Genomic DNA, 25,129 nt, shown 5'->3' with positions numbered 1-25,129 from the left:
GTAGGCGGGGCTTAGGTTTTAAATCCCGCTTCCGCTCTCCGGGTCTATTTCTTAAAGGCGCAGATGCAGTGTTTATGAACAGATTCTTTCATTGCGCTGTCGCTATATTAGCGCTTTAAACAAACGAATTGGCAAGTTAAACTTAATAACAACACGATCACCCTGGTTGGGGAGTTTTTTCTTAACCAACCAGTTGTTATGTTTTTGGTCTGTCATTGAACAGATGCTGCAATCACTACTGGCTTGTTCCACTTTTCGAATGTAGTTGAAACTGAGGTTACTGAGGCTCAAACCATTTCATTTCAGTGTTTGTACCTTCAATCTCGATCCTACAGTCAATCCATTTCTCTAATTTGAAGGAAATAATTTGAGGGACTCAAGAATCATTTTTGTCCAAAAGACAAGGAATAGACGCTCAGGTCATTTGACCCAAAACAATGACACACTGTGAGGTACGTACTGTAGTATAATAGTGTATGTAATAAGACAGTGACCTGCTGAGAAGAATAAAAGCAACCTGAAAATGGTATTCCTCATTTCCTGCTTTTGTCTTTGTTTAGCGCTGTGTTCTTAGGTGGTCCTGTGACACAGATTGTTTCATGTGACTTGAAGTTAATCTCTCATAATCTTGACATTGAGCAGAAGAAGGTCAAAAATGCAGAAGCAGAGACACAATCGGGATTATAATGGAACTTTGCACAAGTGGCAGAATGACTCGTGGACAAGTTGCAGTTTGAATTTCAAACAATGGATCACTTCCGAACGCAGGTTGTATGCAGGTATGAATAATAAGCGCAGTCCAGTTGAACAGTGAAAACCTTTATTAAGTGTTCATATATTCCTAAAGTAATGCTCTTTATCATTATAAGTAATTGCCCTTTTCTGTAATACTATTCTTTAGATATTTACACAGGTGGGACACACCGTCCCTGAAGCCATCAGTGATAATCGATCCCACATGTTGTTACCCTGTAAGTTTCCAAAAATAAGTGGAGAAAAGAGAGAAGCAGTCAAAGATAGAAACAAGAGATGAACAGATTAAAATACACAACAGGACATCTGTTTATGAGGCTGGCGTAGTGGTTCTCTAGCCTGTTCTACTACTGTTCTACTACTACACATTCTCACAAGCATGCACACACACAAAGTACGCACAATCACACCGCAGCTACAAGTCCGGCTCCCGCCGTCCTGTGACACCCCCCGTCACAGTGTGGGTACGACAGACTACAAAAGATCAAAAACCTCAAACTGAAGCAGTGTGCAAACTTGGCTAGCAGGTCATGGATCCAGCTACAATGACAAGAATATTTACTGTACATACAGGTACGTATAATCCATATCCCGCCCTCCCTCTTAAATATGTTCTATCCAGTAAACTAGGAGAATAAAAGTGCAAGTGAAGAGCAAAATGACAATCTGTACATCGATTCATGTGTATGCTGTAAATAAGCAGCTTTTTTTCTTTTCAGAAATGAAACATGACAAACATTCAGACATTGGTACACGCAGATAAGTGTCAACATAGCTTAATATCATCATAATAATAAGGATAATTACAGGTTGGTTGAGTGTTTTGTCGAGGCGTGTGTGTGTGCTCGTACTGCAGGTGTACATGTTGAACCCTGGTCTCTGGTAGGTAGTGGCTCATCGCTGCTTCTCAGTTTAACAGTCTCTGCCCCCGCCATGGTCGATGTAAGGGTTCACTGGAGACACTCGATGGAGAAGCCAGGAGAGGACCTAGATACTGTGAGCTGATTGGATGACATCAGTAGAATGTAGTAGAGGGTAGAGTTTTTTTTTGGCAGGCAGACGTAGAAGGCAGGCTGGCTGATTGCACACTCCTCATGATCTTCTCTCCTGAACATCACTGCCTTCCTCCTTTGGGGCAATTCCAGGGATTCATGAAAATGGAGGGATCTAAGAACCTGAAAATGGAGAAGCAAATGGTGATTTTCTGAAGTGAATAAGTCACCACGGAGCACAATAATGGATGACATTCACGACGACAAAGGGGAAGAAAATGTGGAAATAAACCCTGGCGTATGAGGGTTTATGAGGTCATGTAACATGCATTTGTTCCACTATTTTGACTTGAGTTTATATTTTTTAAATGATATTGAGACCTAAACATTTACAGATGTTTTAGCAAAGGTACTAAAAAGCAAATCACAAAGTTGCATCAACAGGGTGAGTGGTGTCTATTTTAATACATCTATTTCAGAGCGTCCATCCCAATTCTACCTCTTATCTGAGGTTGTGGTCAATGAGTCCCAGACTTTTCCTCTCCTTTTGGCTCAGCTCTTTTGTCAGTGTTCCTGAATGAAGACTTTTGAGGACAAAAACAAGTACAGCAGGACCTCGGTTTTTCGCACATCCCGGAATTCGAACAAATTGGAGTTCGAACAAAAATTTCCAAATTTTCTTGCCTCAGATTTCGACCGAAAATCCAGAACTCAAACGCCCCCAAAAAAGCCAGAAAAAACATAACGTGTCAGCTGACCCACGACGCGCTTTGTTATTGTGTATAACGCAGCCTCTGTATGCAGATGTGTCCCGTTAGCTACATTTACTGACTGTTTTTTCTTCATATTAAGGTGTAAAACCTTCCCTGTCTCCACACTGGACCGTGGTAGAGTGTCACAGGGGAGGTGCTCGCTCTCCACACTCCAGGGTTTGATGTCCTGTTGTGGGCTGGAGCTGGGACAGGGATGAGGCGAGTCTGGGACACAGCGTGACTTGGTTTATGACTTTGTCACAGCCAAACTGCACAGAAGCGCACATTCAGAGCTGGACACGCACCGGGCACCTCTTCACTTCTGGAGGGACGTCACTCACTCGCCAACCCCTCCCACATGCAGTGGCCACACAGATACACGAACAGCGCACCTGCCTCATTGTAATGGGAAAAATCGATTCAGATTTCGAACAAATCACTTCTCGAATGGCCGTCTGGAACGGATTGTGGTCGAGAACCGAGGTACCACTGCATATAGAAATAAAACAGATTTTAAATCCTATAGTTTGTCTCTTATGAGATGCTATGGATGAAGAATCTATACACAATGTTGTAATTTATTCATTCTCCCCTTGATATTACAATCATGATACTATGGCTTTTTTGACTATAGTTGTGTACAACTTATCTGGGCCAATAGCAATACACGAGGGCACAAGTACAACTACATCATGGGCCTTGACTCCCTGCGTTGTATCTGTTATGAAGGGCCTTGATGTCCCACCCGTGTGGACTTGTCTGCTCCACTGCTCTATCGTGGATAAATGATCTTACTTACGGACTTTTATTTGGTTAGGCGTTCCCTCCCTCTGGAAAACAGACAAACAAAGATAAAGTAAATGATAAAACCCTCTGCAACGCTCAAGGTCGAGCTATAAATAGACTGCTGGGTTCACAAACCATTGAACACAATCATTTGGATGTGCTGCACGGGAGCGCCAGTAGATGGCGGCAGAAATGAGACTTTAGGTTGAGGACAGGCGGCGGCTCCTGATAGAGGAAACTAACTTAAATTCACGTCTTTATGCTTCGCAACTGCAGACACAACGAGGGGCCCAAAACGGCCCCCAATCCACCAGTGACAATGTCATCATCGAGCATGTCAGCATGGGACATATATCTGTCTATTAAATGCTGCATGTTGGTTGACTCTTTATGTGTACTGAGCACTGCAAACCTTTTCATGTTTTTTAAGGTAAAGCTCGCTGTGATTCATGTCTTAATACTGAGTTCCAAAAAGTTGCACTGACACTGGATGGTTACATAAGAAATTCTTGGTGTGAGAATGATCCACGACACACTGAAACATTATTTCTGTTTATGCAAATGTACCAGTTATGCAACTACAAGCGTTCATCATCAGGAAAAGAAACAATTTATCCACCAAAGCAGATGAAAGTCAAATGTTATTTCATAAAGAACCACAACTCAACAATAAAAAAAAATAGAATTCAGAATGCTAAATAAATAAACTACATTCTACGAATGAACTAGAATCCTCTAAGAGCACGGAGAAACAGCCAAAACATGGGAACACACAGAATGTGCCTGTCGTCACCCTGTCTGATGCTTTCACTGCATTTATTTTATATCTATTGATGTATTTATTCATCCATTCTGACTCTATTTTAACTGTCATCTACAAGTAAAAGTACTTGATTCTTGTGCACCTATTACATCCTCACTTACAGTACATTTCATTTCTGCACTGCGTCATTTATTGCTTTGAATATTTCAGCCCTCCTCCAGTCTAGCCCCAGCATGAACTTCTTAGCTCTTTTATTATCCAGCACCGTGCACGTGATACTCCAGAAGGATGTAGCGGAGCCCAATTATTCTTTTATTGTTTTCCCCGCATTTGAAGAATCACTGATTAGATTCCATCTGTGAGCTCAGAAGGTTGGAACCATTTTTTCTTCGAACTACTTTTTTTTCATCCTAATCTTGGTTTTATATTGCACAATATTATGAACCACATCTTCAGCCTCACCCTTGCTCTCAGCCAGCAGCTCCTCGGACATCAGTCCATCCTGCCGGTTCCCCAGGACGAAGGCCAGGAAAGAGAGGATGAGGGCGTCCAGGATGCCCATGATCGCCAGGATGTAGGCCCAGCGCACGGAGCAGGCGCCCAGGCTGTACTTATCTGTCTCCTCCCCACACATCCGCCTTACCACGTCGCTGTCCCAGCCATCAGGGTAGATCATACAGCCCAGGACCAGACACACCCCTGGTGGGACACACAGAGAGACAGGGAAGTTAACCTTTCCATGTCACGTATGTTATATGTTTCTTATATATATGTATATCACTCCTCAACTATAAAATAGACATTTCAATTATGGCTCCCGGCACAAACATTTCTCTCAACTTTGAGCCGACGCTGCGCTGCAGGGTAGACCTGCACGATGTGCTGACTCAAAGTGAATTACACATTAATAATGGATCACACTGTTTTCTTCTTTATCAGAAAACACTGCCTCACGCTGCTCTCCTCTTCGTGGCTGTTCGCTCCATCATGACTTTAATGGGATTCATTTTTCACGTCTTGTGGACGGTGACATGGTTTGATAACGTCTATTATTAAAAGCACTCACTATACTACAAGGCACAACTTGCACAGCAACAGTCAAAGCTCTTATAACAGTTGACAGCTTAGTGTCTTTGTATTTCTCAATATATTTCAAGGTCAGTTTCATAAAATTCAAGACTTTTTTTTGAAACTACTCAATGAACTGTGGCTTCACTGCAGTCAAATCTACAGTACAAGGGATTCATAATAGACAAAGGGGGTGAGCTCATCTTTGATTTACTCATGAAACTAACAAGCTGTGAGCATTATTTCTCACAGCGTGATGCCATTCAAAGTGTTGCTGCGTTAATCATGACACCATTAGGAGGCAGAGAGGGATCTGCGGAGCACAAAAGCTCTGCTCTTTCTTTGCTACATCAAAGCCATAAAGGTATTTATAGATCGTCGGTGTGACTCCTAAAGGCCTGTGGCTGCACCGTCATGAATTTTACATGGAGGTTCGGTAGAAGAGGGAAGAGGTGCGCCGACCGTTGTTGCAGAGAAACCAATAACGCCAGGGAAAGCTCTGCGCCAGAGCTCGTGTGACAGCTACACAAAAACACAACAGATACTCCCGGCAGATGGGCATGTCGTGGCTCGATCACACGATGTTTTTCAGTGTGAAAATTGTAGCATTTCCCATCTCACTTCCAGCTTGTCTGTCAAACTTTCCGAGCGTGAGCAAGCTGGTCGTTGAAATTACATTTCAAAGCTTATTTAAATGTCTTTTTCGAGCCACAGGATATTTGACAACAAGATTTCTTTATGAATTTAATTCATTATTAGCAATTTGCCTTATTGGCTTCCTTGAAAAGCCACTAAAATCACGTGTAAACTTCGTAAAATGAGACAAAAAAACAGACAAATGGACATAAACAAGAAGAGAGAAAGAGAGCTATATTCTTATTGAATATTACTAGAAGAACGGAAATCAACAAACACAAAATCCGACTTAAATTAATGAAAAGATGGGAGATATTGAAATACATATGAAAACAATAATTTTTTAAACAGATTTTGGGTAAAAGCATCAACTTATTGATGCATTGAACAAATTAAATTACTTTTTTTAGGTTTATTTTGATTTCACTTAGCTTATCTTTAGTTCTTCTTGTTCATTTTTTAAAAAAAAAAGTATAAAATCGTGTGTAAAAAAATAAAAACAATTAAAAGTAAGGACCTTTATCTTCACTCATTTGTTATGTCCATATTTCTCCTCGATGGTTTATCACAATCCAATACCCTGCATTAACAACTGATGTGTCACACGACACAAGTTTAATTTCACAGTACAAATGTCAATGTGTGACTTCCAATTGGGACTAAAAGTGTGTGTTATGGAATGTGTTGCGTGTCTGGATGGGATAAGCTCTTCCAATTCTGATGAACTCTGGGGCCAATGACCTTTGACAGCTGGTGATAAGTAGCAGTGATTTTGTTTCATAAGAGTTTTTCTTTCTTTTCAGTGCAGTTCTTTTACTTTCATAATCATTCACAGGTACGATCATCTCAATTCTTATAGATCAAAGGAGACACAACTGTTCTGACAAAGCAGAAGTGCGTTATCTCCTGTGATGTCTGGGACATAAGTGTGACAGTCAGTCATCGACTCATCCGCTTTAGTTTCTCATATGTGGGGATGACTCCAACAGAGGGAGTCACATATGCTGCTCTGGCTCCAACGCAGAGGGAGAGAAGAAGCGTAATTCTTTCCTCTGCATCAGCTAATCCAGGCACAGCAGTGCCAAGCAGAGCCCATCGCAGCTCCACATCTTCTTACATAAGCAGGGACTTACTGAAGAATTAAAGGAGAATCTTTGAGTCGGACAAAGAACTTTTGACTTTGCTTTTTTACCTTCAGAAATGACTTTCCTTTGATGTATATTAGGATCCATCATTTTGTTGCGTATAGTATTTGCTTTGCGCCTATTCTTTTCTTTCCATTCTTCTTTTTGAGATCAAGCATGTGCTGCAGCCTGCATGACACCCTCCTCTTCCTCCTCCTCATCAGCAGGAACTCACCTGACAGACTGCCGTGGCAGAGATTAGTTATTAACCGACTGCACTGCACTTTCATGTCAGAGGCAGATGTTGAGCAGGGCCGGGGAGGGGGCGGGCGCTGGGAGTGGCACATAATGGAGCACATGTGCGCCGCCAGTCTTGTCTACATCAACCTTGTGAGCACATTAGCTGGACCTCCTCGAGCAGATTTATAGCCGGCTTTTATTCTGCCTACTGACCCCACTCATCCTGGGAACACTGGGCTCATGTGTGTGGAAAACTGGACTGAGAAAGTCTTGTTTGTGGCAGATTATGTAAGAGACAGTAGGTAGGGGAGATTATGTGCCAGCGTTTCAGCAGATGGTGGAGAGTGGGGTGATGGTCATCGCTGCTTTACACAGAAGAATAAACAGCGGTGGACCATTTACACCCGATTACAAGCAAATAAAAGAGACAAAAACAATCACGAAGAACCTCAATAAAACACAAACCAGGGTGTGTAAATAATGTGCCTTTTAAACTCTATTTCTGCATGTGCATGGTGTTCCTTTTTTCACCTGGTCTGCTGCTAAAACAATGCAGCGGGCACAAACTGAGAGACCAAAAAAAAGCAGATGCGACACGCAAGCTTAGTTACATTTGTGTGTGGTGCTCACTCTTAAACCAGATTATACCCTTATAAACCGCTCAATGTGAAAAACATCCAAATGAGGAAGGTCTGGTTTCTTTGCAGGCCGTTTCTAAAGCGCTTGTGTTTAGGTGCAAAAGAGTTCTGTGAATTCCAAAACTGTATTACATGCACCACCAAGAACAGGAGCATGTTTTAACTTGACACTAGATTGAAAAAAAAGAAAACATTTAGAGGCTTTATAATGAATCATATAATACATTTTTGACACCAGAAAGAAAGAAACCTCAGGGTGGAAGTGCTCATTAAAAAAAAACAAAAACAAATTTTTAAAAAGTTTTTAAACTTACATCCCTCAGTGGCAGCACAATCTCATTTAGTCTCCTTCATCGTGGGTGTTTTGGTTATGACATCACATTGTCTGATCAGCTATATCTGAGGAATATCTTAATTTATGCCAAAACTATCACTGTTTATTTCCTGTTTCTCTGGTTTGAATTTACGCTCTGGAGCGCCACTGCCACTCCACAAGAAGAGACTGAACTCAACACCCGGAAAGACACATAAACAAACACGCTCCTCTTTTCGCTGCTCTCGTAGTTCATGTTAGCACACAAAGTTATTGTTTTTGAAAGTCCATCTTCTATTTACCTTGGACTTTTATCAACGACAAAAGAAATACTTCTCTTCAAACAGAAATGCCACACAAATATAGGATGACGATAGGAGCTGGAAAAAGCCCATGCAACTAATGTGAGCAACACTGCTCAAACCCACCCATCTCTACTAGAATATGTAGTTTGGGGTAGATGAGGTATCATGAAACAATATTGCAGGGTTGACGAAACACTGTCCTAATTTTCCGAGGCCACTAGATGGTGCTCTTGGTTTAGAAATTATGTGAGGTTTCATTGAAAGAGTTCTACAAGTCCAAACATTTTGCAGCAGACAGCGCCATCTGGTGGCCCCAGACACTGTTTCATGAAACCTCATCAACCAATCACTCATAATATGAGCAGTATTTATAAAATATTTGCAATTATTTTGCCATAATTTGTGACCTAATGAAAACAAGAAAATTGTCTTTCAAAAAGGTCAATTGACCACATTCATCTATTCTTTACATAATATAAAATGTCCATGAGGATCTTAGTTTTTTGTTTATTTTTTTCTCCACTTAAAAGTCAATTACAGTGATAACAATACACAAATTATAATGTTCAGAACACAGTTATTACATTTCGAAGCATCAAGTTTATCTACAATTTGAAGGCAGCCGTGATCTATTTCCAACCTGTGACCTGACAACTTTAAAACGCTTATGGAATGCAACAATAATTTGGGATGGAGAGGATGCCAGTTTCATACCGTAGGCCGGTGTTTATTGGTGAATTATCTTACAGCGGTGAACAGCCCAAACAACATCCAGAGCGCACGCAGCGGTAAAGCATATCAGTGGAGACCCATTTCACTCCAGTGCGCCAACAGCACAGAGTGCACACTGGAGTGATCTGAGCCTTGAGTGGGTGCTGAGAAGCGCATGTTCAGTGAATAACAGGAGTTGGTCCCCGATGAGGATGATACAGACGCACATGAAGAGAAGAAGCAGACCCATACAGTAGTGTGAATGTTGCACTACAGATTGAGAGACAACACGCTGGGACGAAAATGAGAAAAAAAGTAACGCAGCTTAAAGTCTTGACACATTTTAGTGTCATAGTCTGTGTTGGCAATGCAAACTGAGGTTAACACAAACTCAAATCTGGAGAAAATGTGAACCCAAAGCTGGGTCCAAAGAGGATCCAGCTATAGCTGGGTTATTTACAGTACACCCAGTTCACACAGTGAGTGGAGCATTCGACCCAGCTGGACCCAGATTTCCAAGAATTCATTCATTCACCTTCTGACATACACATCATAAGCACGGTGCTGTTGGCGTTAGTTGGTACTCAGCTACCCTGCAAATATGTTAGGAAAACAAACTAGCATTCTTTTGTTGTGTAGTAACATGAATGTAACCTCAGTTCCATGAACTGAGAGAGTACCACAAACTGAGACCTAAAAAGAGCTTACACAAAATTGACCCAATATTCATATATTTTAAGTATGTCATTCATTAAAAGGTATTAATCACTGCATTTGGGAAAACATAAATATAAATATAAATATAAATATAAATATAAATATAAATATATGTTCAGTACCGTCAAACGGAGCACAGCAGGTGTAGATGATCGGAATAATACCGTCATTATGAAGTGAATATTTAATGTAAATTAGGTGCAGTGTTTTTAACAAAAGAAAATATGAGAACACTCTAGTATGAGAGAAAAAAACTAGTGACAATTTTGTCATATCACCTGACTACAGTACATATTATTTTTTGATCACGACCAAAACTCTTGCTTCAAAACACTTTATTTAATTTTTATTCTTCATTGACTTCATGTTCGGCGCTGCTCCACTTCCCCGACAGTTCGCTTCTAAGGATTTGTTTTTGTAGGAGTCACTGCAGCCTAAATCCCATCAGTTCTGCAAGGATCCAATTGATTTGCTATAATCTGTGCCACTCTTAAGTTGCGCCGCTGTTTGAGTGGATTTTAGCGTGTTGACTCAGATACGTCAATATAACTTAGACAAAGTGCCTCGCATGACCTTGAATCAGAATTTCATTTTAACATTATAAACGCCACTGAGTGAGATCTTTTCATTGCATATATGGACCATCATTGTGAAGATGAAAACAGTTGCCACGGCAACATCTATCACTCACGCAACAGTAAGGATACAGTATCATTTCTACAAACAAATGTCATTGAAAATAGGGTCTCTGCAATTCAGTCGCCCTACATTGAATATTTATTGAGGCAAATAAGAATTTGGGCTACACATGGAATTTTGTCAGCTGTCTTTAAATGCATTTTTTAGCAGGAGTGACCAGACATCCGTTTTGCTTCATACTTCTTCTGCTCACAGAACATTCCCTTCAACAATAACACACATAAACGTCGCTGTTAATATCCAGTTGGAAGGCTGTCAAGCTCGCAGAGGAATCAGATGAGGATATTATGCAACAGTCCACTGTTTTGGCAAAGCGTCTCGCTAACTGATTCAGAGGCAGCGTTGAGACTAAGTGAGGGTGTTGCTTTGTGTGTGGATGACTCACATTGCCGAGAAGGAAGACGTACAGTTCAAGGCAGATCACAACAGCGTGGGTGGGAGGGAAATGTGATTGCAGTCATTTCTGTAAAGCCCAAAATTTGATGAACGCGGAGGTGTATAGTTCAGGATCGGGAGTCTTATTCCACATACAATATGACTCTCAGGGAGAATGCTTTGTCTGGCTTGCCGGCTAAAATGTCTGGAAAGTGCTTAGCTAGGACAAGATAACAGACGATTCATTTAGTGTATTTTCATGTATATACAAAGTAGGATATTAAGTTGGAGTTTTGGGGGCAGGCTAGATTTATATTTATAAATAAAGTGATCATTCAGAGAAGCAGTGTGATCAACTGAACTTGAAATAAAAACACATGACAGTGAAATCCAGAACGTTGAGGCGATTACAGTGAACTTAAAATGGCCAAACCACACAGGACTTGTGTGTTGAGTCTTTTATGCTGGTACTGAGGCTAGTTGTGGACAGATTAATGTATTAGGTCCCTTCTGAACAGTGTCCAGGCATCACCTCCTGGCAGAGAGTCGACAATAAGTGCAGAGAAAGGACCCAGAGTTGAACCACCGAGCTGCCCAAATTAGCATCATATCAGTCGATGCGTTTGTTCTCCTTCCATCGTCCTTCAGTTTATTTCACTTCAAGAATCCCTATAATTTTTTAGATATCAACAAATAAATACACAAGTAATGTGAAATGTTTATCTTAAAGAATGGTTTGATTCATTTTGGCGATGTTGATCCCTTACTCTTACACAGAAAATATTTTCATTTCCGAAGCACAAATATTGTTGCTAAAATATTTGATTTCATTTTCACTTGAACTCTCTCTGTGAGGTCCATCGTTTAGGCAACTCCCTCTGCAGTGGACATGCTGCACCAAAGCACACAAACCACAATCCTCCTGCTTCACCACACAATGAAACAACATCGCCATGAAGCTCAGTTATGTAATTCAGTTCAAAAGATGCAGCTTGGGTGAGCACATTAGCGCTGAAGTTCCTCTGTTCTCAGCAGACATTATTGAAATGCCCAACAGTTCGGAGGGTGAAAATACGCATATTTCACAGCAACACATTTTGGACATCACTCTATTCTAATGATGACAGCAACCTCAACCATCCGACTCGAAAGGGTTCGAATGAAATTCATGAAAAACAACTGCAAAAGACATAGTGGACATTGTGGACTTAGTGTGACCTTGTGGTTGTGTTTTGCTCTGTAAATAAAGAAAGAATGTACTTGTTATTTCTCATGAAAAATCAAGATCAGACAAGCCACACCATTTTCCTAGCTACATGCAAACACTAAATATCATAGTATTATTTTGAGGTAACTTTCTAAATAGTGTATGTTGCTGGAACCACAAAGACAGGATGCAATACCAACCGACGAAAGCCCTTGTCCTCCAACAGAAAATGGTCTTGGATCATTTGTTCAAAGAAAAACTATATTTTTGTGAAATCTTTTGCTCGCCTTGAAATAGTGGGGCTTCAGTTGTTTGGTCTTTTAGTAGGTTATCGCTGTCTTGGCGTCGCAAATGATGCAGTGCAAGGCGTATTGAATCAACATAGATTGCAGAGAGTTTATATTCAATCCACAAGCTTTTCTCTGTTGTCTTATCGTTTGGCAGAGAAGCCAAAATGAGTCACACCACCAGCCAATGAGACGCGGGGGTGCCCACTACTTCCTCCATTTTTCTGCTAAAATAACATTTTTTAAATAGTTTTTTTACAGTACTAGTGGGCAGTAGTTAAATTAGGATTTCACATGTACGAGTACCGCCCGACTTATGACCTGCTCGACTTACGTCCACCCGTACTTCCGACCACGACCAGCTGATGCTTTTTTGTTTTTATTCAATGTCTGGCACCGCAGCACGTAGCAGCCTGACATCGCGTACAACAGTTACGGCAGCACAGTATCCCAGCATCTCACTCTCACACAGTGATCTACCACTACAGTAGCACCTATAACCCTCACGTCGGCTATTTTGAATGGCATTCCACTTATGTCCAATATGACTCACGACTGGTTGGCCGGAACCGATCCCGGTCGTAAGTCGGATGCTACTTGTATTTCTTTGAATGATGTACCCCAGTCCCGACCCCAGCAACTACGAATAAGCTGCGTTATTATCGTCTGAGTGACGATCATTCATCATTTTAGTATTTCAGTAAATTCCAATTTGAATGGCTGCTCACTAATTTCATATTAAAACTGGGGCCTGGACTAATAATGCAAATAATAATAATGCAATTCCATTACAACACTGTAAAATAAAAAAAGAAATGAGGCCATTTCTGCAGGGCAGAAGTTTTAAAGAAATCAGCTCAACAACGTAACGTTTCTGGTTGTAATTCTTGGCGGGAAAACTTTGACATCTCTCATCGTCTCATGTCGAAATGAGCTGCCAACCACCGCCTCACATTCCACGCCTCCTCCAAAAGGAATCTTGCTGCGGGAAGCCTCAATATTTTGCTGCAAAATGCAAATCACTCTTGATTTATTCACACGTTTGCTTGTTGGTTTTTAGCACTTCTCGGATGCTAAGTTGGACACAGCTTTACGTAAGCGCGCGACCTCGCACGGCCTCCGACTGACGCTAATTTTACAGCAATTTCTGTCGGATTCATTCTGAATAATGACGACGTGGAATGAGACAGATTAAACCAATCTTGTTTCACAGCTGGTCCGAGCGTTAATGAAGTCTGGGAAGTATCAATACACTTGTCGCACTGGATAATTGAGACGTGAGGAAGCGCCTGTGTGAGAGAATGTGACGACCTCCACAATAATTGAATCTTGATTAATACAGTAGTTTACAGCTGGCTTTGATAAAATGTGATATTGATGGACTCGTGGAAAAGATATAATCGGAATACTGATACTTTTTTTCCTTCCATTATCTGACTGTTCCGGTGCACATCTGAATTATTTTTGACCATGGTCTCTGCCTGCTGCATCCATCGTCCTTCTGTTGAGATATATATATATATGTGCTTATCACCACTCTGTCTCAGCCCTGCCTTGACTCTGACACATGTATAGGCCTTGGCTTTTGTGTTTTAAGGAAGCGAATCGTGTTTAACAATTGTTTGTTCTGAAAAAGGTACTGAATCATGCTTCTTAATCAAGTTAGGAGATCTTTATTTATTCACTTTTCTGTAAGTCTCTCATTGTGAGGCGACTGATTAAAAGTTGAGGTTTTTTTTTCTTGAAACACACAACACAAACCTTATTTTTAGACCCAAGTACCTGACAACAACTGACGCTCCCATGTTGTTCTGGAATGAGGTCAAAGAATGACAACATTTTAGCAGAGAAGTGTCATGTCCGTGTTTTAGATGTCTACATTGTTATTGTCATGTCCACGATCTTCCACGCTTTTATTTTTGTAATTCCCGGTTGTTCCTTCGTTTCCGTTTCCTGTTCTCTCTCCAGCTTTCCGAGTGACACAGCTGGCGTGCACTTGATCATCAGACTTTCCATGGAGCTTGTGTCGCCAGATGGTTTCTTCGTGTTCCTAATGGTAAACTCTCCCATGACTTCTCTCTCGCTATGCTCCCTCGAATATTCTAAATTCTGTGCGTGCTTAATTTCCGTTTCAGGCGCCGTTCTCCTCGCTTCGTATCTGTAGATCTTGATGTATCTTGTAGATCTCACTCTTTGTTTTGTTTTATTTCCTAGTGTGTGTGTGTTTTCCACCACAGAGCGCTTTGTGTTTATTGGCCTCGCGATGAACTTCCGATTGTGTTTGAGTTCTCCCCGTTTTTAGGCTTGATTATTAATTTGCCTCTCGTTTGTTTCTTCTCCAGCCCTTACGTGTTACTCCCTTTCCGTGCACTGGTTGCGGCACCTTCCGTTTTTTGTTCCTGTTCATCTGTATATATCTTTTGTCTATTAAATTATTAATTTCATCTCATCTCCGTGCCTTCTGTCGTCCAGTAATCATTTGCACCTGGGTCCAACAGCAGACAGCCATGACAAGAAGATATTGAAATGTGTCTTGAGACAGTCTGTACCTCAGAGAGCAATTGAAAGGGAACAATGGAATACATCAAAATTTGAAAAAATCTGAGACTCTTATGTATTGTTTTGTTACAGATCGCTGCACAGTGATGTTCTTATTTTCTTCCGTCAAGAAATGTGGCATGAGATGAGAGGCTCTTGCTGAAGTGTAATAGATTCACAATATTTCAACAGGAGACAGAATGTAGTGTGCCACACGACTGGGAATAAAATGAGGAAGAAAAGAACAAGTCAGACGAAAGAGACAACTGTCACCACTTTCAAACCACGTGAACATTTCCATTTAAAACAAAGGCATAATGCCCCATCTGTACATAAGGATGAAAGGGAAGGCAGAAGGGATGCTGAGCAATATGCCTGTAAGAAAGATGCAACTGGATGCAGCAGAGTCAGGGATGTGGAAGGAAGAGGGGAGGAGAGACGAAACAAACAGCATGAGCGCAGGAAAAGGGAACCAGGATGGGGTGGAGGGCTTATGTAACACATCCAGATGTGGGATGTACTGTACCTCCACAGAGGATAAAGATTGGCAAGGGCAATGAGGATCATAGGAAGCTTCTGGATTCTCTGTCAGGAAAGTGAAAAAGTCTGGCTCACATCAAGTTCAATATTAGGCAACGGTGAGGCTGCTGTCCTGCTTGTTGACACTCAAAATATGAATGAAAATATGTATTTTCAAAAGTAAAAAATGAGAGTGCTGTTCTAATGAGGTTGGTGAGGAACTTTGAAACTTACTTTGGTTGCTTAATAATTACAACTCAAATACTTAAAAAACAGAATGGCTACATTTTTTTAATTTTTATTGTCCATTCATCCTTCATAACATGTTTCTTTCTTTTTTGACGCACAAGCTTATTTTATGTTTTTTTCTTTAGTAATTAATTTGGATCAAATTTATTCTCCTCATATTGGGGTTTTTTCCTGGACATCCTTAGAATCTCCTCTCCACGTGTCCAAACCATATGGCCTCCCTAACATCTCCACATGAGTTGTTGCTCTGATATACTTGTTTCTGATCTTGTTCTTCCTGGTCACTAGCTCAGTCACGTCACCTCTGTGGCCTCTAACTCGTGTTCCAGTCTCCATCCCATTCATTGTGGCAGGTCTCACTCATAACTGTCAGTCATCTCAACTCTTCCAGCGCTGCCTTCACTCTGTTCCTATTGAGTATATGTGACCAAAACAACTTTTTTTTCCTCTAAATCAGTTGAATGCATAGTAATGTTGATGTTGATGCATATATATATATATATATATATATATATGTGTGTGTGTGTGTGTGTGTGTGTGCGTGTGCATAACAATAATAATAATTATATAATTAATAATACAATAATTTAATTTAATTTAACAGTTAGCTCTAAGTGCAGGAGTTCCTGCTCCACTGATGACACTGATGCACAAGACACGTGGCAGCGAGGATGATAACAACAACAACAAACATGGAGGAAGCCCTGAACAAAAGCATCTGTTTGCTTTTGTTCAGGGAGGTTTTTCACTACACAATGACCAGGGTTTCCACTACTCTGAATGTATTTGAAATTCTTATAAAATTAAAATTCTTATACAAATATTTTCAAGACATTAAAAGAGCTTCATTTGTTGTATGAGATCAAAACAAAGACCTTTCTTTTGAGTTTGTCAACAGCTCAAACCCAAGTGGTGCTTAGAGACTGTCTTAGTGTCTAATACTTGAAGACAAAAATACATTTTTTCTTTCAGGTGTGGTAGATTTCCGTGGCTTTTACATATTAAACGTTTGAGAAAAGTATAGTTTCACCGGCCGTGATGTGAATACTGATTCTCCAATTGAACAGAGCGATTCATTTGATCTCTGCAGAGAGCCCCGACCTCAGATTTAGAAAAGCTAATCCTTGTCGGTGCCCGCGTAATTCTCATTGCGTGATTGCTGAAGGTCAGAGCTCCATTACAACATCGGGATGTTTACTACTAAAACGTTTGTGATCAGACTTTGATGGCTTTAGTTTTACTATAATGAACTATTTTAAGGGCCACAGGGGCAAATGACCAAGTATTCAAGAACGCCACCCAAGTCTGACAGGAATGGGAGACAATCTGAAGATGAAATTAACAAGGCGCGACAGAATTAAATACTTCAGCTCACTCATTCTACGTCAGGATTCCAGCTCACTCCACTCGGAGGTTTGACTCTTTCATCTGGGAGCAACAGCAGTTCCAAGCCCAGAGGTTTCCTCATTAGGCGGCCTTATTAACGCTGCTCAACAAAGCAAATTAAGGCTGCTCGGGTTCCAATTAATCCTTGTTTTTGTGAGGTATTTTTTGTGGAAGAACTTAACTCCACCCTGCAGTTCACACCCACTATTTTACCTGACCTCAAAGTGGGGTCGATTGATGATGAAATGGTCAAACATCTTCAATCTGGATCAGGCCTTTAGCTAGGAGGGCGTCTGGGTGTCTGCAAAACATGAAAAAATGGATGCCTGATTCTCGACCGTAGCTTGGCCGCTAGATTGCGCCGGTATATGGCGGCATCTGGAGGCAGTAGCTGGTGCTCTCTTCCTGGTAAAAGATTGCTCCTCGGACAAATGGAGCAGCCACACTGGAACAGACACGTAGGAGGAGAACCTGTGTCCTGTCCATGCAGCTGAGATCAAGCGTATATCTCCTCTCAGTGGTTTCCGTTGAAGGCAGATGACAGCCAGGCCGATGCACAATACGGAACGTGATGCATACATGGATGTATGTAGCAAAATCAGGGTCAAAAAATGAGTCAAATCAATAATTCAAGTCTCAAATCTACTCTTACTGTAAATGTCTCCTGGACGCATCACACCTGTGACTTCACAACCGACATGAGAAGGACATAAAACAGGCAGGGTTGCCTGCAGCCAGCCTTCAAGCAGGGGACCCATTCATAACCTAATTCAAAAACAAATGACCACAGCTTTTTTAAGCTGAAATGAAAATCTGAACGAATAAAACCCAACAAACAAAAAGAGGAAAAAATAGCAAAGCCAATCCTACACAAGCACAGAAGAGTCCAGCGTGCGTATTTGGAATGAGGCCACCCTCGATCCGCTTATTTGTTCTGCTGACTTTACCAATCTCCAGTTCATTCAAAGGTATGACTCACTCGCTCTTTCAGGGAAGAAACAATCTTTCTGAATGAGGAAAAAGGCTGACTCAGCATTTAGTGGGAGGATTGTCATTTCCACTGACCTCACAGTTTTCAGGTAAATTTGTACGTGGACCCCGAGGAAAATGCAGTGATGAAAGGAGCGAGTGGGAGTGAATGGCACTGAGTGTGCCGACTACAGCAGGCTAGGAGGAAGTTGGGAGGAAATAATGTGCCTGGGGACGTGGAAGCAGGACACAGGTGCATCTCGGGTGTGAGACGAAGCACTATGCTGAGCGCACTACAGTGTGACTTATTCTCATCAATCATTTAGTATTTTTATCCGCGCGTCATTTAGAAGTGGTGCGGATTTGAATGTATCTCTGGAGGCTATTTTTTGCGAGTGTGTTGGAGATACGCTCCCTAATACACATTTATGATACCACCCCGGAGGAGCTGTGAATGCAACAGGAGGCATATTGAATGTCAACAAAATCACATTAAAGAAGTTCTACTCAACTGGGAGAGTGCAACTGAAGCGAAGAGCCGACCGTGATAAAAGGCTTGTTTACAGCTCTTAGCTCCGCCATCAATTCATGCGATAGTTGCATCTTCATCGTAGTTGCTTCGATTTAAAAAATATCAACAATCCACATCGATGTCAAAAGATGGTGTGTGAAATATCTCAGTTCCTTCACAGTGGAAGTTCATTATTCCAGATCAGGTAAACCACAGTATTCCCAAGCCAAACCACATTAGAGGTCTCATATTTGAATCTAAAACTGGCCCTTATCCTTCTCACACTGGAATATTTCTGAGGGAGAAACGCCTATTTGCACAAGAACAAGGTGACTGCAAGGCTCACATTTAGAAAATACCTTCTACTGTTATCTTTTCTGCGTCTTTTAGTTGTAAAAACTCACTTTTTTGGTGTGTAGACACATAATCACATTTGACTTGGTCTGGATCGACGTTGACAATTATGTAACATTATTGGTTGTGCCTTGGTAACCTGACAAGATGCACCTTGTGATTGGCTGGAAAGATTTCCCAATGGAGAATAACGCAACAGAGAAGGTGGAGAAGAAACACATGAAGATATTTTCCACAGCCTGACTACGACCAGAAAGGTGACAGTATGGCCGAAGTCCACATGGTTTTTCTTGTGTTTTATACAGAGACCTGGAAGTGACATGCATGTGTTTATTTTTTTTGGATGTGACATGCATGACTTTATTTTTTTGAGCCTGAGATAACAGTTATCTTGAGATAATTTTTATCTCAAGAAACGATTGCTTCCTGTAACTATGTCTACCATGGCTTCGTAACTGTTCATCAACGTTGTCATTCACTGTCCGCAAGTCAGAATATTGCAGACGGCAAAGTCTGTGCGCTTTTAACACTCTGATCAAGTGCCTTCCACTCAAAATAATGCCACATGTGGCATGCATGACTTTATTTTATTCTCCCCAGATAACAGTTATCTCCAGATAATTTGTATCTCCAGATAATTTTTATCTCGGGATAAAAAAAAATAAAGTCACGCATGTCGCTTCCAGGGATGCGTAACACGTATTGCTTAGCCACATATGGTATTATTTTGAGTAGAAGGCGCTTGATCGGAGTGTTAAAAGCGCACAGACTTGCAGACAGTGACTGACAATGTTGACAAACAGTTACGAAGCCATGGGAGACATAGTAGTTCCAGAAGGACGTATACAAAATGCTTTGCCAGAGAGGCAGTTATGCATGCGCTGACGTTTACGATTGCATCTTGAGATCGTGTTAATTGTTATGTCGGGCAAAAAAAAAATAAAGTCATGCACGCCACATCAAAAAAAAACGAAACACATGCATATCACTTCCAGGGCTTTGTAGTTTTACCTTCCGTTCCCTCAGAAGCACATTTCGCAACGACTCATCCTTGAACCTTGAGGCTAAGCACTGTTTATTTCGCTGAATGAATCTCTGTAAGCTGTACTGATGTAACCCGAAGCCCCAAATTCCAAGTGTAAGCACCGCTGCGCAGATGCTAACGTTTAGTTTATTATTTGAGTGTAAATTACAGTTTACGCACATAGACAGCGATGTCATCATCAGTGGTCGAACTGGCTGAGTCGACCTAGCGCCAACAACGGCGACCACGACACACCTCTTGATTCAGTTGTTAATATTCTGAGGTTTTTCCTACAGTAGCCCAACAGCCAGTGCTCACCATCCAGCTTGGGCTGACGTCATCTCACCTCATCTTCCATCATAACTAAACAAAATGGAGACGTAACTAGTCCCCCTTTTGGTGTTAGTTTTATTTTTACTACCAACTTACTCCACTTTTCCATCACAACGTCAGCTGCCAATATGGCAGCTGTTCCAAACGTACAAACGTGACCACTCCTCCATTGAGATAGTAGCTGCCGTCAGTGTGATGAAGAAATTGAGAGTAAAGAGAGAAAGATCTCACCAGTGTGGCTTGGTCATTAAAATTGCTCTCCACACTAGTTTGCCAACTCCGCTCTCTCGCCCTCTTTCATCTCCTCACCACACAAGCAACAAAGCCCAGCGGCTGTCTCATTAGTTTGGCTTCGTGAAAATTATTCAGCCCAACATTACACACAGGAAAAACATATTCCCCCTACGTTTCCAGGAAGGAAAAAGCATTTCAAACGCAGGTGCTGATCGTCACTGACATTGATGTAGACGACGAGAGCGTTTGTGGGTATTAAGATGCAGCCGGGTAATTGCGTTGTCCAGAGATAGTGTAGTGGCATTCGAACGTCACTTCTCACTCGCTCAAATGGATGTAATGTAGTCAGCCTGTGGTGTCGCTTAGTCTATTGAACTATGTGTTAATAAATCATATTCAGCTCAAGTGCAAAGCAAACTGAGTGGCGCCACCATAGAGGTGTTAAGAATAGACTGGAGCACAGAAAACACAAGGAGGGGTTTCATTTGTTGGATTTTCTAATAGAAAGGGAGAATGTAACTATGCAACTAACAACTATTTTGACGGTCTAGTAGTCACCGACTACCTTAACATTAGTCGACTAGTATGTGTTGTGTATGGGTTGATGAACAACATGTCTGATTGAATAGGGATTAAAGAAGACAGAAAATGTATCTAAATTGTTGCAAACACTTGCATAGCGTTGAATGTTGTTCTGAGACTTTATATGTGAAATGTATTTGCCCAAACTGTGGTGTGAACCATATGTGTCCTTTGATGTATCCTATGTGAACTGGTCCGATACTTTGAATGTTTGGGGTCGTGATGGTTGCGCAGCCTCATCTCACTTCGGAGTAAATGATGACGTCACAACTAGACAACTCACGAGCCTAGTTTAATAGTCAATTATAGTCAACTGTTATAGTCGTTCAAGTTTTCATATTGACAACCTTAGTGTTAAAACGCTTTACTTTGACTGTAACCTTTGTTGTGACCGAGTTAACAGCACACTGGACAGTAGAAAGGTTTATCTAAAACCTGATGATGCATGTGTTGACTCTAAATGTAAACTATTAGAAAAACATTTCAAAACAAATAAGTACATTTTGTACTTGCTCACAGAAGTTATGGCAATGTTTACATTTGGGTTTGTATAATTCAGCATGCGTCATAGAGAATGATCAATTTGTTACTGGTCTCTATGCATTCACTTGAAGACAAATAAATATTATTTTTGGTTTATTTCTCTGTTTTGTGGGACAGTTATTTCTGTTTTCCTGATAAATTTATTTCCACCCTAATATTTTTCCTGCATTGTCAAGATACTTCAACTACACTTTTAATCCATTATGAAGCAGCCATACATGTCTATGCGATCCTGGAGAAACATTGTAACGTCCCGCACATCCGACAGGGTTTTACTTCTGAACATCTCAAAAGTGCTCAGGTGTAGTGACATAGTATTGACATTCTAAAAGTGACGCCATCTATGTTACTTCGACAGAGGACTATCTTCCTGTGTCTTCACCCTAAATCAAAGTTGTTCAAACTAAACAAGCAGATAATAAATGGTATGAAGTATCTTCAGGAAAATAGTCATCTGAAAAACGGGGGAAATAAATACGCTCCTCAATATATTCACCTCGGAAAACAAGATTTTTTTTTTCTTCAAGTGAATGCAATAGGCTTCCGTAGGTCCTTGCTATATTGGTGCATATAATTCAGCTGCATCGTGTTTAGTGTGCGGCGGCTCATGACCGGGGAAGTTTCCACACACCTGAGGCTGCCTGCATCCAGCCGCAGATCTTGTAGACGGTGGAGGTACTGAGCAGGAAGAAGAGACTGAAGCAGCCGATGCAGGTCACCACCAGCATCATGGACATGCCGATGAAGAACGAGGCGGCCTTGAACGCACCAGAGGGGATGGCGGAGAACTCGGTGAAGCTGCCCTGACACGCCAGCTCCCTGGAAATACCGTCCCCGACGCAGTAGTGGAACAGGCCGAAGTAGCCCGCCTGCGGGGTGTCCACGCCGTCCCCGATCCAGTAGGGCTGCGAGAAGATGGTGACATTGACGATACCGAACAGGATGGTGAAGATGGCCCACAGCAGTCCGATGACGCGGGAGTTCCGCACGTAATTGGTCTGGTAGAGTTTGGCGGCTTCAACGGACGGCAGCATGGATGCGGCAGATCCTGGTATCATCATATGCAGGGAGAAGTCAGTCGGGACCACTCAACATGGAGACGCGCGGATGTGCTGGAGACGAGAATGTCAATCAAGCCATGACCCCCCCCCCCTCAGGAGGTTTCGCTAGGCACAGCCGGGGGATCGAACCCGTGATGTGGAGGTGACAGCGCTCCCTCACAGTCGCTCCCAGAAGGCGTCAAACATCGTCGATGTCCTTGGAGATGGTCCAACCGTCTGACTCAGCTACGTGAGGCGTTCACGGAACACCGCGGCGTGTGTGTCCGCCGTGTCCCAAAAAAAGCATTACACGGGTAACACAGTAACCACCCACAGTAACCACTCGGAAAAATAGGAGCTTGAAACGAGAGTCCAAGATCTGCGGTGGAAGAAAGCAGCAGTGGTCAGTGATGCTGGAGTCAGAGGGGGAGGAGCCTGACGACGCAGAGGTGCGTCAGTCTGCACAAGAGCACGCACGTGCACATTCATACAGAACATTCAAAGCCTGAGAGTAAACGGGAAAAAATGAATTTGCTCACATTGACGGCCGTCACTCGGTCAGATTTAGTCAGAATTGAAGAATTGAATAATTTAGAAGAGCAATTAAAACATCCAAATATTCAAAAACACCAAAGAGGAGAGACAAGCAATGTCTGTCAGACAGTCACCATCAGGTTTAGAACAAGAGGACAGCACTCAGAGAGTGCAGACCTCTGCCAAGCCACTCATTTTTTTTTTTTACCCAATATTGAAGTTAATGTATGTTCATTTCCATATCCTGTAACGCATTGTAAATACCTTACATGATGAATTACATGGCATTTGTTTTTACTGTGATGCAACATTTCTGTATTCAGTCAATACTTATTCTTACATTTCACAGCCATTGAAAAGGAGTGAAGTGAAGAACCATTACTGATGTGCTTTAAATGTATCTATAGAGGCTCGTGCTGCCACTCACCACTGTGGTGTCTTTGCAAATAATCCAAACAGAGGCAGCGCTTCATACAACACAACTTTACTAGCAAGCCGTCGCAGCGTCAATCTTAGACAGACAGATTAATGCGCTGGCAAAACATATAGTCCGTGATAAGGCACAATGGGTCATACCACTCCGATGGAATAAATAGTCCATACACTACAACCACCACAGAGACATAACTAAAAGATTTATGAATCCTGCGCACCTTGAGAATATCCTCATCTATATATTATCAACATTTCCTGAGATTTGACTGAAATCTCGTCACCTGTTTAGTTATTTTGTAACAAAAGTCAGTTGAAAAACACTGTTATACTTTGAAGACAAATACCAACTGAACCATTTATGTTTGATCTTGTATTTTAAAGCTAATATTTAAAACAAAACTATAACATAAAATGACTTAGTTTGTGTTTCCTATTTGAATTTCATTTTGTTTTTGTGAAATTCATCCTCCAATTTCTGACTGTGAACATTATATAATAATAATAATAATAATAATAATATGTGGGTATTTTTGTCGCCAATTAATCAAGTGTCTGTCTATTTTTATTGTCAAATCGTTGGGGTGAATGACAAATCTGAAAAAGAGCCCTCATATTAAAACATGCAGTTAAATATGTATTATACTAATCATCAAGGAGAGTTAAATGTGACAGGAGCAACAAAAACATGAATATAATTTTACAAGTTGTAAACGCATACATTTTTCGCGTTGATTTAAAATAGCTGTCACCGTTTTGGCCGCATGGTTGCGCCATTGCACTGATTTCTCATGATCTAATGGTACTCAGTCAGTCTCAGGTAGTCAGGAAAATCAAAAGTCATCTTTATTGATAGTTAGTCAGAGTCTGTCCCAAATGCTTGGGGTGAGAGGCGGAGGGACCCTGGCCTGACCTGGTCACCAGTCCATCACTGGCTCACATAGACAGACAACCTCTCACAGAGACGAATGCTGACAGGTCAGAGTCATCGCCGTGACCTTGATCCTCTTACACTGAGGATGTAGTCCGTAAGGTTTTTTTTTTTGTTGTTGCTACATTTGTATTATATGTCATGTGCATGAACAAGCCAAACTGACAGACAAAATGTTCAGTTTAGAAAGATCAATAAAAACCCCGGCAGAGGTCAGAACCAATTCATTACATCACAGTAGAGGAGCTTTGAGACAAGGGTGGTCTAAGTGTTGAAATCCCTGGCCACAGCCCATAATAAACTCCGACATGACTTATTTCCGGAAAATGTGCTGCACAATCGGTTTGACAGAAGAGGATATTTAGGTACAATGTTGGACAATTGATTTGTAGAAGTTGTTACAGGGTTCTGCTCACAGATGTGTTTGTCACTCTGAAGTTGGATATGTCAAAGAAAGTCAAGTCAATCCTCACTACTGTTGACATTTACATGTAAATCTGACTTCTATGCATTCATTGATGTGCTGATGTTTCAACTCAAAAGTGTCTCTTAGACCGAACAACACAAGTTTAAAATTGCTGTTG

At 41.4% G+C, this 25,129-nt stretch overlaps 1 protein-coding gene across 2 annotated transcripts; it reads right to left on the bottom strand.

Moving 5' to 3' along the window:
• Nucleotides 1–803: 803 nt before the first annotated feature.
• Nucleotides 804–23,078, bottom strand: LOC128770819 (LHFPL tetraspan subfamily member 3 protein-like). Of its 2 annotated transcripts, XM_053885706.1 has the most exons (4): nt 22,240–23,078; nt 4,509–4,745; nt 3,297–3,327; nt 804–1,928 (listed from the first exon to the last, which is right to left on the bottom strand). In XM_053885706.1, exons 1-3 carry the CDS (start codon nt 22,667–22,669, stop codon nt 3,311–3,313), a joined length of 684 nt encoding a protein of 227 aa, XP_053741681.1. In that variant the 5' UTR covers nt 22,670–23,078; the 3' UTR covers nt 804–1,928; nt 3,297–3,310. The 2 variants fall into 2 exon arrangements, with proteins under 2 accessions (XP_053741681.1, XP_053741682.1); XM_053885707.1 differs by lacking the exon at nt 3,297–3,327.
• Between the last annotated feature and the right edge of the window lie 2,051 nt (nt 23,079–25,129).

Source organism: Synchiropus splendidus, chromosome 14 (assembly GCF_027744825.2).
Source record: "Synchiropus splendidus isolate RoL2022-P1 chromosome 14, RoL_Sspl_1.0, whole genome shotgun sequence".
Lineage (NCBI taxonomy): Eukaryota > Metazoa > Chordata > Actinopteri > Syngnathiformes > Callionymidae > Synchiropus > Synchiropus splendidus.
Note: the sequence above shows the minus strand (reverse complement) of the source record. Positions and strands in the feature narration are given on the sequence as shown.

Bases quoted from the DNA above. Each gene is read 5' to 3' on its own strand.
- LOC128770819 (XM_053885706.1), bottom strand. From the start codon at position 22,669: ATGATGATACCAGGATCTGCCGCATCCATGCTGCCGTCCGTTGAAGCC. The intron at 4,746-22,239 runs GTGTGTGGAAAC...GTGTCCCACCAG, and splicing joins CTGGATGCAGGCAGCCTCAG to GGGTGTGTCTGGTCCTGGGC.